The 16,485-nt window shown below is 34.1% G+C and overlaps 1 protein-coding gene across 1 annotated transcript in view; it reads right to left on the bottom strand.

Annotated features, from left to right (window-relative positions):
* Positions 1 to 384: 384 nt before the first annotated feature.
* LOC106061625 (WD repeat-containing protein 49-like) overlaps positions 385 to 16,485 on the bottom strand; it is a 43,267-nt gene continuing 27,166 nt past the window's right edge. Inside the window, exons 17-30 of the mRNA XM_056017244.1 lie at positions 14,590 to 14,754; positions 13,745 to 13,860; positions 13,343 to 13,415; positions 12,489 to 12,674; positions 10,812 to 10,961; positions 10,126 to 10,285; positions 9,089 to 9,223; positions 8,003 to 8,154; positions 7,558 to 7,623; positions 6,462 to 6,579; positions 5,398 to 5,516; positions 4,835 to 4,952; positions 3,082 to 3,185; positions 385 to 2,618 (exon numbers count right to left, since the gene is read on the bottom strand). Coding sequence (XP_055873219.1) covers positions 2,439 to 2,618; positions 3,082 to 3,185; positions 4,835 to 4,952; positions 5,398 to 5,516; positions 6,462 to 6,579; positions 7,558 to 7,623; positions 8,003 to 8,154; positions 9,089 to 9,223; positions 10,126 to 10,285; positions 10,812 to 10,961; positions 12,489 to 12,674; positions 13,343 to 13,415; positions 13,745 to 13,860; positions 14,590 to 14,754 — 1,842 coding nt within the window. The 3' untranslated portion in view covers positions 385 to 2,438. The remainder of the gene's footprint in view (positions 2,619 to 3,081; positions 3,186 to 4,834; positions 4,953 to 5,397; positions 5,517 to 6,461; positions 6,580 to 7,557; positions 7,624 to 8,002; positions 8,155 to 9,088; positions 9,224 to 10,125; positions 10,286 to 10,811; positions 10,962 to 12,488; positions 12,675 to 13,342; positions 13,416 to 13,744; positions 13,861 to 14,589; positions 14,755 to 16,485) is intronic.

The following is a 16,485-nucleotide window of genomic DNA, read 5'->3' as shown; positions in this document are numbered from 1 at the left end:
AGTTTTGTTTTTTAAACAAGTATTGTTTTGTATTTTGCTTGTTTGATGATTTAGTTGGCTACAGTAATCTTATAAAATAATATCCTTGACATTGCATAGAATAAAAAAAAATATATCCTGAAAGTCCCCAATACTTAATCCTTGGTTGTTGGTATTTACGATAAAAAAACAAAAATGAGTTTTTTAATTTTATAATTTCATCTTTGTATGTGAGAAAACAGTGCATGAAGTAACTACCTACAAAGCAGACAAATCATAATTCACAACCAAATCAAATAGATTGTTATCTGCTGGTTTTAATTCTTCCTCACAAACATTCAAATAAGATTCCTGCCAAAAAAACAACAACACATCTTTGAAAAAAAAAAACATTTAAAACAAAAATGTATGCTATCAATCTTTATACAAAAATACAAAGTAATTAAATTGGCCAGAAATGTAAAAAAGTTAATACAATATAAATAAGTATAATTTTAAAAAGTCACTTCAGTAAATAATTTACATCAGACATTGAATACTGATTACAAATAAGTAAAAAATAAATCTGTAAAAAATAAATAGCTGTCTGTTAATAGTAACAAAGTAAGGCAAAACAAACAAGCAACATATTTTGTCAACAATGGAAAGTAACCTTCAACTTGAAGCAAATCAAACAATCTTTGAGTTACATTTAATAGGATGAAAACATAAACATATAGTCAGCAAAATGATTGATATTTATATACAAGGCATTGTTTTTTAGTCCAAAGATTATGAATGAGCGCAATAATTAATATTTAAAACAAATAAATTTCACAAGACTACTTTTTAATGACTGAAATATACTTTTGAAAGATATTAGTTTCTTAGGAAAATCTGTGTTGCTATACAAGATGAAACAGGGTGGAGGACATGGACTAACCATGAGATATATCGATTGTAGGAAGACCCACAGATAGTGATAGAAATAAAAAGAACAAACTACGTTGGGCAGGTCACCTTGAAAGAAAGTCAGAGAACAGAGGAGCGAAAATTGTATACAGACAAAAATCAAAAAGCAGGCAACCCAAAGGCAGACCCCAAATGCGATGGATTGATAATGTGGAGGCATATCTACAACAGCTTGCAGTTAGGGCATGGAGATGAAAGGCCCAGGAGAGATCTGAATGGAAGGATGTGTTGAAGCAGACCAGAGCCCTCCATGGGCTGTAGCGCCACTGGGATGGATGGATGGATAGATTTATTACAAATTAAATTATATAGATATGCATTGTCTTCAAGTCTGAAGATTAAGGATTAAAGCAGTTGTGACCCATATATTTTACCACATCTAATGCAGACAAAGCCATATGTCCATGGTAATCTACATGTCTTTTCTTTATCTGTGCCTGTCTTCACCAAGAACACTTAAATTATATCCTGCAGCTAAAAGTTGATGTAAACTCAGCTAAATTTTTTCTATTATTTGGGATTACATTCTTTAATGCTGATATTCACACTAGAGAATAAAACTATTTGTGCCATTTGTTTTAAATTGTTTTCATGGACATTGTAATGTATCTAGGAGAATTTTCCTTGCTACTAGTAGGTGTTCAAGAATTAGCATAAGTTAAAATGATGATTATCTAGGAGAAGTTTCCTTGCTACTAGAGATACATTTCTGATGGAGATGGTTAAGACATGTACAAAGATTGCTTTCAGGTGAATTGACAAAGATTTTTAAAATTTAATCTCACTAAAGAGAAACATTAGCCTCTCCCCCCCCCCCCCCCCCAAAAAAAAAAAAAAAAAATTACAAGATAGTAATCTAATATTTCAATAAGTAGATATACTGAATCAAATTGAGTCCAATTATTTAACAAGGAAACAATGGTGTCTATTTTTTTGGCTATCAAACTAGTGGAGACTGGTGTAAATGTTTGTTTGACATTTCCTTCAGATTTGAAGATTTCCCAGCCCAAACCTCCTCCAGGACAACGGGGGATGGAAGCGGGCTATGGTTTGAACACAGGACATCAAGACCACCACACAACTAGGCAGCCATTGGTAGAAATCTAAAACTCTCTTTTAGTGTCATATAGAGATGTGCCAAGATGAATTGCTGGTGTCGGTTTCATCGCCTTCTATCAGGACTAAACATGTTGATTCTGGAGCAGCAAACTTTGCCATAGTGAATCATACAAAAATTGTAAATGTATGCACACACAGACACTCAAATGGGATTGAGCAATTATAAATGCATAAATATAAGACCCAGAGTATATGAAACAGTCTTTCTCTTGTGTTTTACATACAATACTCCCAAACATACACTTAAACCAATGTAAATGAAATATCAAAAAGTGTGCAGTGTCATTCGTAGATGATGTAGCTATTGTTTAGCCAAAACTCAGTCAACTGTAGATCATGTAGCTAATGCTACACTTAGTCTTCTGTAGATGATGTAGCTATTGCTGCACTCAGTCATCTGTAGATGATGTTGCTATTGAATTGTTCCTTGAAGCATAAAGACTTTTTGAACCAAAGGAGATGCTTGGTGCCAAAGTTCTCTTGGACAAAACAGGAGATTTGATGTGGCCAGATTGGGACAGTGATGCTGTGCTTCCTTGTTGGCCAGATTTCAATGTTTTACTTTTCCCCTAAATACAAAGACAAAAACACATTTAAAAAAAAGAGAGCAATAATAATTTTAAATTTGGCTTTTATGCGGAATCAAATAATAATATCTGAAAATAATAAAAGCAGATCTTTAATCTTTGAACAATAAAGAAGACTCATCTGATGTTGATTTTTTCTTATACTGTAAAATAATTTATGATTTTATGATAATCTGTAAACCCAAAAGCTAAACAAAAATATATATTTCAAAAGCTTCAAACAGATTCTTAAAGCTCATATAATTACAGACTACCAGAAACATCAAGCATGCTGGATTCAAAAGGAATTAAACTTTCAGTGCACCATTTTATTTTGTACCTCGCAACATCAACTAATTGTTTAACTTTTACTCTTTCTTCATTGATTACCTTTTCTTTTTTTTTTCTCTTAACCAAATGAATGCAAAGAAATATAGTCAAACAAAACTTAGAAGGTTAAACTGACCTGCTGTGGGCTCAGCATCATTGAGTGATAATGTTTCATCTTTTTCTCAAATTCTAAAATGTAACTAGGAAACAAATTCTTCTCATCAAAAGCAGTTTTCAGAGCTTTGGGCAGAAACAAAGAAACAAACATATTAGTGACAATGTTTAAAAATATTCCTTTTAACTCTTTCTTTCCTAACTGACACTACCAACGTTGATTCCACTAGAATGTGGTAAATAATTACGGAGAGAAAGAGTAATGGTGCGACTGATGAGAATGTTATTGGGTTAACACAAGTTACACATGTCAATAATTTCCTAAACAACAAGACAAGGTTGGAATTAATACCCATTATCACGTTTTCCCAAATTTTTTTCACCTTTACTGATATATCAGGGTAAGGTATAAACATTATACTGAACCGCTGGTTGGTGGCGAAATTGGTGTATGCTTGAGACTCTTGCATTGTAAATGCAGAATTAGAGAAGAAGATCTTTGCCGTGCAATTGAGATGCTACAGATGAGTTCTAGGTATGTACAAAGACAGCATCATAAATGAGGAAATCTGAAACAATATCACATTGATCCCCCACAATAACCTTCTGACCACTGTCAAAGTAACACATAAGATCATGAGATCCAATTAAGAATGAGAAGCAGATGAAGAGATGGGAAGACATTTTCAAGGAATGTATCAAACTGTCAATGAAAGAAATTCTAATATTTGCAAAACACAGAGAGAGATAGACAGTTGAAAGATCAAGTGTTATCTTATGAAACACTGACGTTACTTCAAAAAAGGAAAATGATTACATCCTACAAATATCCCAAGGTCAATCTAGTCTTGCATGTTAATCACTAACTTAAATTTTGCCAAGTCATTGGTTTTCCTGGCTGGCTCAGGCTACCCATTCCATGCTTTAATAGCACTAGAAAAGAAGGAGCTTTTGTACAATTTGTCCTAGCATATGGAACAAGGAATGTGTTTTGTTCATTGTGTATTTCTGTGTTTTGCCCTAAATATCCAATAGACTAAGGGACAGGTGAAGGTAATCAGGATAAGAATAACAGACTTTAAACAAGTTAGTTGATAATTAATTATGAAAAGATAACTCAAATAATACAAAAGCAGCAGATCTGTAGCAAGTAAATGGAAGGGAAAGCAAGCAATGTGAAAGCTGGTTTTTTTTTTTTTTCAGTTTTATTTAGAATAAAAAGACTTCCAGTGCAGAGTTTTCTTTTAGTATTAGGGAAGATTTTTAGCTAGAAAAGGACTTCCAGTGCAGAGTTTCCTTTTTAAAAAATGAGTGCCAATCTAGAGTTTATTTTACTTTCATTAAAAAAAAAGGACTTCCATTGTAGCGTTTTCTTTAGAAAAAGCAGTGCCAGTGTAGAAAGTTTTCTTTTAGTTTTATTTAGAAAAAGGAGTCCCAGTGTAGAAAGTGTTTTCTTTTATTCTTTTAGCTTAATTTAGAAAAAGCAGTGCCACTGTAGAACGTGTTTTCTTTTAGTTTTATTTAGAAAAAGCAGTGCCAGTGTAGAAAGTGTTTTCTTTTAGCTTTATTTAGAAAAAGCAGTGCCAGTGTAGAAAGAGTTTTCTTTTAGCTTTATTTAAAAAAAGCAGTGCCAGTGTAGAAAGTGTTTTCTTTTAGCTTTATTTAGAAAAAGCAGTGCCAGTGTAGAGAGAGTTTTCTTTTAGCTTTATTTAGAAAAAGCAGTGCCAGTGTAGAGAGAGTTTTCTTTTAGCTTTTATCTAGAACCTCCAACTTACTTTCTGCTAAGACTGGTAACTTGAAAGAGTTTAACTCATCATGTCTCTCATGGAAGTATTTCTCTGGCTCAGGTTTCACAACATTGACAAATACATTTAACTCTTTAGTGTCCAGGGCCTGGAAGAAATAAACATTGAAATCTTTAGTGTCCAGGGCTTAGAAGAAAGAAACATTTAACTCTTTAGGTCCAGTGCCTAAGAGAAATGAACATTAAACACAATTGTATTACAAAATTTAATGTAAATCCATCAAAATACTAAAATAACTTGTACCTAAAGAGATCATAAACAGACAAAATCATAATTCTAAATTGCCACAGACAGTGCATTCAGAATCTCGTCTTGTCAACTGAAAATATTTTGGTTTAATACTTGCACTTTTTCTCAAAAAATGAAAACTTCATTTGTGTAATCTTAATAATTTTTAAAAATTAATATTCATAGATCAAGTGTTTATATAAAGATATATATGTATATAAAGAAGAATTTCAAAGTTTATAGGATTACAAACAAAGAAGACATTTAGAAACAGTGATTGGATTTTAGATATGGAGTCAGCTTACAGAGTAAGGTCCAGCTGGTGGTGCTCCAGTTCTTTCCCAATGAAGGTAAGGTAAGTCTGGCAAAGTACCAGGCTGCCGCCTCTCCCTCTTCTGCTGCCTCAGATTTTGATAATCTTTACCTGAAATTGACAAATAAACTAGATTAAACCTAGACTATTAAGTCAAAGAAACTAGATTAAACCTAGACTATTAAGTCAAATAAACTAGATTAAACCTAGACTATTAAGTCAAATAAACTAGATTAAACCTAGACTATTAAGTCAAATAAACTAGAGTAGACCTACACTTATAAGACTTTGTTAACATTTTTTGGTTTTATGTTAATTGCTAAGGTTTGTAGATTTGCACCAGTGGGTGAAGAAAGACATTTTGAAAGAAGGTCAACATATTGATTATTGATTACATGTATATATGAAGGTTTCATGTGGCCAGCATTACGGTCAACTTCCTTTACTTCCCCAACTAAAGTCAGGTACCCTTTAGAATTGTGTGGACTGCAGAGCTTCCTAAAAATCCTGAAGTTCAAAATACAAGTCTTCAAGGGTATTCAAATTTGTGACTTATCAATTTCAAAGCCTAACACTTTACAACTCTCCCAAAAGCATCCTCAAATACAATTTTTTTATAATTTTATTCTATTGTTTGACAATACCTCAGTGCATGATTTATACAAAACAAACTGCACTGTATCTGAATTTCACAGTTATGTAACTTAAATTTAAAAGCGTGACTTTGCTTAATAACAAGACATTTGATGATGACTGTCACTAGCTAAGAAAGTAAGCCCTAGAGTAGTTTACTGTAAATAATAGACCACCTCCTAAAATAGTCATCTTGACTTGTGACTTGAATAATAATTTTGACAGAAATATGTCATATGATGTTAACCTAACTTAATTAACCTAACTAGTAGTTCACATGTTGTTAATGTATCTTGTTTTCAACCTATCTTGTTTTTAACCTATATTGTTATTAAACAATCTTGTTATAAACCTATCTTGTTGTGAACCAATCTTATTATGAACCAATTTCGTAGTTAAACTTATCTTGTGAACCTAACTTGCCTAGGACAGTCTTGTTCCAAGTATTGATGCGATACTTTGAGGGCTGTGTGACGGCAGCTTCGTCAGGCTCCCACTCAACATCTTGAACAAAATCATTTGAGTAGCTGTCTTCAGATTTCTGAAAAGAAACATTCTAGTTTCATCTTTTAGTGTTTTGACTTGATTTACACCCAAAGCACACTAAATAAAGTCATCTTTTCTGATTTGAAAATTTCTATAGAAATCAAGGTGAATAAGATTAACAATAAATCAAACTCCATCTCAGTCTCGCAGTAAGTAGCATTTAAGTACACTCCAATGTATTCAAAGAAAATCTGGCATAAAAGAATGAACCAGCCTCTCTCTTGATATCCTGCTAAGAACATCTGCTGACCAGGGAAAGTTATGAAAATTGTTCCAACACCCCTGTGATGAAAGTGAAGGGTCAGAAAAGATGATGATGATTATAGTAATCAGAATACTAGATGCTAGAAGTTGAAAAAGGCATATTAAAAGGGCAAAGATGAAACTGTATAGTCAGCATTAGCACTTCACAGGCTTGACCGACAGAAAAAATATTTTATGTATCGAATTGTTTTGTATGTTAAACAAGTTTTGAAAGTTCCTTCAGAAATGAAGATTATTATGTCACTGCGCCCACCCCTTTGAAACCGTAAACCATATCCTCTTTGAATGCCCCCTCCCTAATCCACCTTAGGCAGACCCTACTTCCACTACAGCCCAACATAACCAACACCCTGTACGGCAGTGCTGAGCAACTGAAGAAAACAGCACACTTTTTTTCCTTGGCACAGTCTGCAAAAGAGCTGACAGCTCAGCAGCAATAAAGCTGGCTAGAAAAAGAAGAAGAAGAATGTCATGGCCCAAACCTAATGTAGGAAAGTAGGGGGGAGGTGGGTAGGGTTTGAAATCAAGACCGTCATGATGAAAGTGTGAAGTGCATACCAGATGACCAGGTAGTCAAACTGGTAAATTAAAGATACATGTACTTTTTACATTTCAGTAATGTTTTTATTTCTAATTTTAGTCGATATGTTTATATTTGAGTACTGAAAGAGAAAACTATAATGAAAACTAACAAATATTTCCTGCTTACCAAATCAGACTTTTCTTCTTCCAACTGTTCCACTGGGTGATAAGCTTCAATTTTCCAATGCTCTTCCTGGCAAACAAATAGCAGACAATCAAACCAACAGCAGGCAAACAAATAGCAGACTATGTAATATTCTGTGAAACTTAAGAATTTTTTTTTACCCTTTGCCAACACAAAGTAAAATTTAAAAAGTTTTTGTTGGTACATAATATCTTCTGAGAGCTTTAGGCAGAAACCTCTAGTCTACGAAAGAAGCCTGTATGATATAATCCGTAATAGAAAAAATTTCTTTCTAAAGGACATATATAAACCCTTGCCTACTGAGTCAGAGCTATATAGCCAAATGAAAGCCTGTTACTTCACTAGGGCTGGCAGAAAGCAGTAAATATGTTGTCAGGTATAACATTTCTCTTAGTGTTTCAGTGTAGATCTAATGAAAGAGACTTACCTGACCGAATACACCAATTCTGTTGCCATAGATATCCCATAAGGCAACACTGCAGTCTGATGAGGAGGACATGATGAGAAGCCTCTCATTCCTTTCAAACATTTCGACAGAGTTGATTTGGTCTTGATGAGGCTGGAACTGAGAAATCAATGCTGTGGAGAAGACACATGTATGAACCTGAAAGATTGTTTACAGAACTTATGAAAATGATGTCAAGTGATCGACTAGAGCTGATTGTGCTCAGGACTTTAAACCTGCATGATCATATCTGTACCATAATATATCATTCTATATTTTGAGTTAAGCTTTTTTTTTTAAACCAAAAGGAGATCACTCAGATAAAAAGAGTAGCAGATGTTATAATAAAAAAAAAGAACATTTTTGACATTGTTAAAGTTAACAATTCTAACAAAAGAATAATTGTTGTTTAATAGTTGATAACGAGGGAATGGTGGTTGAGTGGTAAAGCACTTGGCTTCCAGGGTTTTGAATCCTGTTGAAGACTGGCACTTTTTACTACAGAATCTTAAGGGTGCTTCTGAGTCCACCCAGCTCTTATGGGTACCTGACATTAGTTGGGGAAAAATAAATAAGATATTGAAGATAACAATAGTAGTTTTAAACATGTTATGCAACCTCCAGTGTCTCATGTAACCATATCAATAAAAGTTCAAAATTTTTGATGAGATCTAATCCTATAATAGATAGTCTGACGTATCAAGACATGGCATTAGCAAACTAAAATCTTTCACCTAGACTCCCCTAGGAATAGAATAAAAATATTCCAAGTATGGACAAGACTGGAATAGAACAAAATATTCCAAGTATGGACAAGACTGGAGTTTCCATCTCAGGATAAATAAACCTAATGAGTATCTTATCTCTATGCAGTTATAATAATAAAATAAAGTTTGTCTTCAAGTCCGAAGATTAAAGAGGAGTCTCTATATAGTAGTTAAAACATAACTTCCTACTGGAGGGTTGGGCTAGGATGTAAAGATGCTTTTAAAATGAAACAAATTTAATAAAAAGTTATCAATTTCTTACAAAAAACTGATGACATATTAATAAATGACAGGAACTCACTTGGTAGACTTGTGACCGGTTCATCAGTATGATTCAAGGCAAAGTTCTCTATATCCCAGACCTTCACACAGCCATCCACATCAGCAGTCACGATGTAACGCTGTTTAGGATCTACTGCCATAATAATACTGCCGCCTGAACTCAACAGAGTATGATGATACACAAATGTTAGTGCTTCTTTCACAAATATACATAAAAAAATTAAGTTCCCCTTTCAGACCATGCGATCTATAGGGCAGATGATGTTAAGGTCTAAGGTCATCTGTTTCTTTGGCTAACAGTAAATGAGCAGGGTGTCATGTGGCCAGAACAACGACCAACTACCTTTACTTTCCCCAACTAAAGTCAGGTGACCATTAGAATTGGGTGGACTTAGGGGTATCCTAAAAATCTTGAAATTCAAAATTCCCATCTTCCCCAAGATTCAAACCCAGAATTCAAATTTGGAAGTCAGGCACTTTACCACTCAGCCACCCATGCCTGCTACATAAAAAGTAAAGTAACATAATTAAGCACAATTAACAAAGAAAAAAGAAAATAATATTTCAAAATCAAAGTTATAAATTAATAAGTGAAAAATTGGGATTTTGAATTTTGGGATTTTTTGGGCACTTCCAATGAACCAACCCCATTGGTATCTAACATTAGTCGGGGTAAAAGTAAAAGTTGTTGGTCATTGTGCTGTCCACATGATACTCTCATAAACCATGTGAAATAGAAACAGATGGTCTTTTCATCATTAGCCCCATAGATCACAACAACTGAAAAGGTGTACTTTAATTTTTGTTTATTGATATACCAGTAAACATAATTAAAAAAATATAAAAATAGATTTTAAATGAATAACTAAATAATTTTCTACATTTGATCAAACGCTTAAAATGATTACTCTGACAACAAGCAATGCTATTGGAACCTAAAAAATCAAACAGAATCAAAAATGAAATAATGACATGTAAGTTTATCGAAGGCTAGTTTAGCGACTGAGACAAGTTTTATTTTTTAAAAAAGGCACACACCAACTAAAAGAAACAAACCATTTTGATGTGCTATAAATTCAGCTATGAGTGTTCCACGTGAAGAATTCCAGAACCTGACCCAGCCGTTGCCTCCACAAGAAACTAGATTTCCTCCACCATTTGTAACTTGGCGGTTTTCTAAAAATATCAACTGAACAACAGCCCAGCCAAATTCACTCTGGAAAATAAAGAAAGCAGAACAAAATAAAATGGGGAAATATTTCTGATCATGAATATTGTCATGACGTCTAATTGTGTTTTGTTAGGTCAAACAATGTAAGTTCCTTTCAAGGGTGAAATGATAGTGAAAAACTAAAGATAAAAGAGACTAAGACTTAACCTATAACTCATTAGAATTATTTAATTTTTTTCATTTTTTCCATTTTTTTTATCCCTCAGATTTGAAGATTATTACATCCTAGCCCAAACCTCCTGCTGGACGATGAAGGAAGTGGAAGGCAGGGTTTGAGTCCAGAACCATCAAGATGACAGTTGAGAGCACATAACACACCCCCAGGCATCCATCCAACCAGATTGGCACATTGGGCATAATTTTTTTTTTATTGCTAAATATTTTTGTCATCTTTAAGTTTGACAACCACAAAACATTTAAACTAGGACATTGTTCCATCTCACAGTCTCACCAGTTCAAAAACAAGAAGTTATTTCTAATGTGAACATTCCATGCAAATTACTTTTCTTACCTGTTCATCAGTACTCCCTTGACCAACCGATAGTCTTGTCTCTGACCTTTTGCCTAGGGCAGAACGATTTCTCAATTTTGAATCAACAGTCAATGTAGATTTTTGACGGGTAAGGTCAAAGTTAGTTTCTTCTGATCTAACTGTACTAAGCTAAAGTCACACACAGAGAAATCAGTTTAAAAATTTAGCATTCTGTTAAATTTTATAGAAACCAATTAGAAAACAAACTTTAATCATTCCAAAACTAGCAGTTCATTCAAATATTTGTTTCCGAACATTTGTTCTGACCAGAATAAAAATGATTAATATCTAATGCCATTATATAACAAGCACATAAATAAGCATTGTCTTCAAAGATTTGGCAGCTCACTTCCATGGCCTGCAAACAGGGATGTCCTGCCCTCATTAACTAGGTGTTGCCCTTCATGGTGGACCCCAGGGCAGTGGATACCAGCTGGAAAGAGGCTGCAGACATTGCTGGAGATTGATAGAGACAGCTTGCAGCCTTGTGATTTGCAAAATGGTGCAGGAGACACCAGATGGGAAGAGGTTGCAGACATTGCTGGAGATTGATTTCTATAGAGACAGCCTGCCGCCTAATGCGCCAAATGGTGCAGGGGTGTCAGGGCAGTAGACACAAGGTAGGGAGAGGCTGCAGACATTGCTGGAGATTGATTTCTATAGAGCCAGCTTGCCGTCTAATCCTCCAAATGGTGCAGGGGTATCAAAGTAAATAAGTCTACAAAGATTAACGAAATAAAGAGTGGAAATAGAAAAAGGCTATAGCAAAAATTTTTTTTTACATTACAAATTAATATTGTCATGCTAACATCAAGATTTGATTGTCATGGCCTGTTTATCTCTTAATTAAGCATGTCTGATGGTTGGTCAGGAAAGACAATATGGAAGGTGAAGATGAAGGTGAGGAAAGAAACATACTTTACAAGCTCAAACCACACGTGGAAGATCTCAACACCAAGACATCAAGATACCTTAGTTATCCCAATCAATGAGGCTATATAAGCTAAGTAAACTATCAGTATTTTGTTAGGAAGCAATGAGAACGACGAAAGATTTTGTACATCCTCAAGCAGTGATCCTCAAGCAGTGATCCTCAAGCAGTGATCCTCAAGCAGTAACACCTTTACTTAAATCACTAAATTTAGAAAGCCTTCAGGACAGAAGACTTAAAAGTAAAGTAGCAATTATACATAAAACACTGAACCATAATCTTCAAATACAAAAAAAAAATTTAATAAAATACTCTGAAGACACAAAGATAAAGGCACATTCCTCATCTCATATGCTGGGACAAATTTGTACAAATACTCCTTCTTCCCTAGTGCTATTAGAGCATGGAATGGATTGCCTGAGCTAGGAAAACCAGTGACTTGGCAGAATTTAAGTCAATGGTTAATATGCATGACTGAATGCATGACGCCTAGGATGTAATCATCTTCTTTTTTGATATAACGCCTGTATTATATAAGATAAGAAGATAAGATTTTTTACATCCTCAAGCAGTGATTCCCAAACTATGGCCCCATGAGCTATATTCACAAAGCCAACTAAAACCACAGAGGAATTGGCAATGCAGCTGGTGTGAGTTGTATCAAAAAATGAATATGAACCCCAGGGTAAGAAAGACTGGGAACCACTGGCCTAGAACAAACTTACTTCTTTAGTTGGAGAGTTGATCAGGGTCCTCCCCCTTGATTTCAGCCCACGCCTTGACCTCTGGGCACAGTGGCGTGACGGGTATTCAGAGTTGGTGTTCCAAATGACAATGTCCCCATCATAGGACCCAGTGGCCAGCGTGGTAGGACCAAGGAAAGCACTACACAATATGTCTTCACTGTGTTCCTGGAAGTAGATTATTGGACTCATTGTATTGCCGCAGTTAACTGAGCAATTTATTGAATGTTGAATTAAAAAAAAAAACTTAAAAGGAATGATGTCCAAAAAAAAGGAAATAAATTTAGTTTAAATAATTTCTAGTTCAAAGTATCTTTGAAATAACAATTAATAAATGGTATGAGAGGCAATAGCTGAGACAATAACATTTATTAGTAAAGATTACATCAACCTTAAAATCAAGGCAGTGTTTATGGTGGCTGAGCAGGCAGGCTCACTAAGACCTTCCTTCAGAGAACAGTACCAGGAAAAAGAAGAAGAGGATGGGCCTGTCACTGAAAGAGATTCTATCAGAGGAAAGAGACAGGAATGGAGAAAGATGGTCAACAGATCACATGTGGTGCCCCATTAGTTCATAAGACTAAGATATAGGCGAATATGCATATAAGTTAGTCTGATTGTTGAGGCATTGTCAGCTTTCATTTAATAAAAATGTATTGCAAAGATGAATGTATTTTCTAATACAAAATCTTTATTTTGACTTCATCCTTATCCCTAACCAGGCGGGCCCTGCACAATCCATTTCACATAAGGCCCAGCAATTGTTAGGGCCAGCCCTGCATGTAATACAGTAAATCGTTTTTCATTAAAAAAAAAAACCAGCTCAAACGTCCAACCTGGCCTCCTTTCCAGTCTGAAGGCTGAACATGAAACTCTTTAAATGCACTGTTGCGAAATATTGCCAGAGTTCTGAAATAGACAAATAATAATATAAGAAAAGTTATAAGAATCGTGAGCTCACAGAAATAAATACTTGACTTTAGACATTTTTATCAAATTACAAATTACAGTTGAGAAAATGTACAAATTTATACCAGGTACCAGAAATTTTAAATCTTTTTTTAAGAAACAAAACTTTCTTAAAAAAAGATTGATAGAAAAGAAGAAAACATGATATTATTATAAAACAAAACTTGAAGAGAGCATCTTATTTGAAAGCAGGAATAACTGAAAGAAATCTGACTGTTTATGGTTGTCCTTTGTATTTGTATATTCAATGAAAAATGTTTGTTTCTTACTTGGCCCATCCCACAACAACCACACTTCTCTTTAAAACCAAAATTTGGCTCACGTCTGCTGGCTGTCCACCTGAACATTCAAGAGTATGGTAGCAGTGACCATTGAAGTCCCATACCTTGAATGAAAAAAATAATCATTTACAATACAATGATGAAGAACGAAAAAAAAGAGATAAGAGAAAAATAATCAATTACAAATACAATGAAGAGAAAAAAAAATAAGAGAAAAATAATCAGAATAGTTTTGAGATGTACAGTACTTTTCACAATACTGGGGAAAGTAAGTACATTAAACTCTTGTTATACAAGTAAAAGTTAAAGTAAAGTTCCCCTTTCAGACCTTGCAATCTATGGGGCAGATGATGTAAAGGTCATCTGTTTCTGTGGCCCAGGGTTAACGAGGATGTCATGTGGCCAGCACAACAACGAGCCCCATTTACTTTTACCCAGCTAATTAAAGCTGGGTGGACTCAGAGGTGCCCAAAGATCCCGAAATTAAAAATCCCAGTCTTCATCAGGATTCAAACCTGGGAGCCTCGAGTTCAAAAGCCAGAAGCTTAACCACTTTTAGCCACTGCGCCTCCTCTTGTTATACAAGTTACTTGTGAAAATGTCATTGGCTGAACAAGTTAGGTGAAAAGTAAAACAATAGCTCTACTAATAGAACATTTAGTCTTCAACAATAGAAAGAGCTTTGATAAAAGTTATAATATAAGGAATAGGACAAGGAAGGAAGCAAGTGACACACTGAGAAGGCAGGATTAACAGAGAAACAAAGACAGGAAGTTTTAAGAATGATGGGATATAGAAGGGAGGCTGTTAGGAGTATTATAATGACAACTGACCTTGACGGTACCATCAGTGCTACCAGTAAACAGCCTGGTCTCAGTATGGTCCTGAGTCATACAAGTTATCTCAGAGTTGCCATGAGCATTGTTAAACTGTTTCATCTTCTGCCCAGTATCAGCAAACCACATGATAATTGTTCCCCCTTGGCAGACACTGATTACCTGTGCATCAGAAATACATAAGGAAAAAAAAAGAGTTTCAAAATAACCAAAATTTTAAAGTTAATATCTCAATCATTAGTGGTTCACAGTACAAATAGAATGTGACAGAACGAGAAAATAAAGAGTGAAGCTTACATCTAATTCTTTTTGATAGGTAGTTCTATATCAATAAAAGCTTGAATAAAAAAACTATATTGAAAAGTCAAATGTTCATGTTCTTGTTAAAAATGTTGCTTTGTTTTTCATTAAATTTAATTTTTTTATTTCATGATGATAAAAGTATTTTATTTCATGATGATAAAAGTATTTTATTTCATGATGATAGAAGTATTTTATTTCATGATGATAGAAGTATTTTATTTCATGATGATAGAAGTATTTTATTTCATGATGATAGAAGTATTTTATTTCATGATGATAGAAGTATTTTATTTCATGATGATAGAAGTATTTTATTTCATGATGATAGAAGTATTTTATTTCATGATGATAGAAGTATTTTATTTCATGATGATAGAAGTATTTTATTTCATGATGATAGAAGTATTTTATTTCATGATGATAGAAGTATTTTATTTCATGATGATAGAAGTATCTTATTTCATGATGATAGAAGTATTTTATTTCATGATGATAGAAGTATTTTATTTCATGATGATAGAAGTATTTTATTTCATGATGATAGAAGTATCTTATTTCATGATGATAGAAGTATTTTATTTCATGATGATAGAAGTATTTTATTTCATGATGATAGAATTATTTTATTTCATGATGATAGAAGTATTTTATTTCATGATGATAGAAGTATTTTATTTCATGATGATAGAAGTATTTTATTTCATGATGATAGAAGTATTTTATTTTATGATGATAGAAGTATTTTATTTCAATACATATTAAAAATCAAAAATCATTCTCAAATTTGGACCTCATTTCGCTTTACATAGTTAACAAAAAAAGGAACCCCAGTTAGTAAAAAGGTTAGGAACTAGATTGTATATGTAATGACATTTTCTGAAAACCTTAACAATATCAGGCAGCCCATATTTTTAAGTTTTTTAAGTCTTCAAAAACTAGGCAAGGGATTGAAGGTCCAGGGATATAAGCTGAGTCTTGGAACACATTGGTGTGATGCAACATTTGTATACATCACTTTCTGAATTTATATCTTATAAAATAGCCAATTATTGTTTGTAAAATGTTTTACATGTTTCGGATGCTCCTTCAGAGTTGAAGATAGTTTACTTCCTAGTCCAAACCTCCCGCAGGACGACGGGGGATGGGAGTGGGCAGGGTTTGAACCCTCGACCGTCGATAAATCCGAACGACAGTCCAGAGCGCAAAACGCACGACCAGGCTTAATAAAGTGAAAGAGTTAAATTAACCTGAATATTACATTATAGTAAGGTACACTAGTTCAACTATATCTGCTTGTGCCTTACTGTGTTAAAATAGTTGATATTTAGAATATAGAAGAAAGCTAGAGAGAGATAAATTAATAAAACAGTAAAAGAGTATCTGTGTGTAATTATGCACTTCAAAATCAACACTAGCAGCTGGGAAGAGGTGGCACTGGATAGATCCACATGGAGAGCGAGCATAAAGGAAGGGTCACGGATGGCAGATGCCATACACTACAGAAGCAGAAAGAAGGGTGAAAATGCAATGGTGCCTGGTGATTACATACGCCCAACCTGCGATCGCAGCTGTGTATCAAGGATTGGCCTC

This window comes from Biomphalaria glabrata, chromosome 18 (assembly GCF_947242115.1).
Source record: "Biomphalaria glabrata chromosome 18, xgBioGlab47.1, whole genome shotgun sequence".
NCBI classification, from domain to species: domain Eukaryota; kingdom Metazoa; phylum Mollusca; class Gastropoda; family Planorbidae; genus Biomphalaria; species Biomphalaria glabrata.
This window is presented reverse-complemented; position numbering and strand designations above follow the sequence as displayed.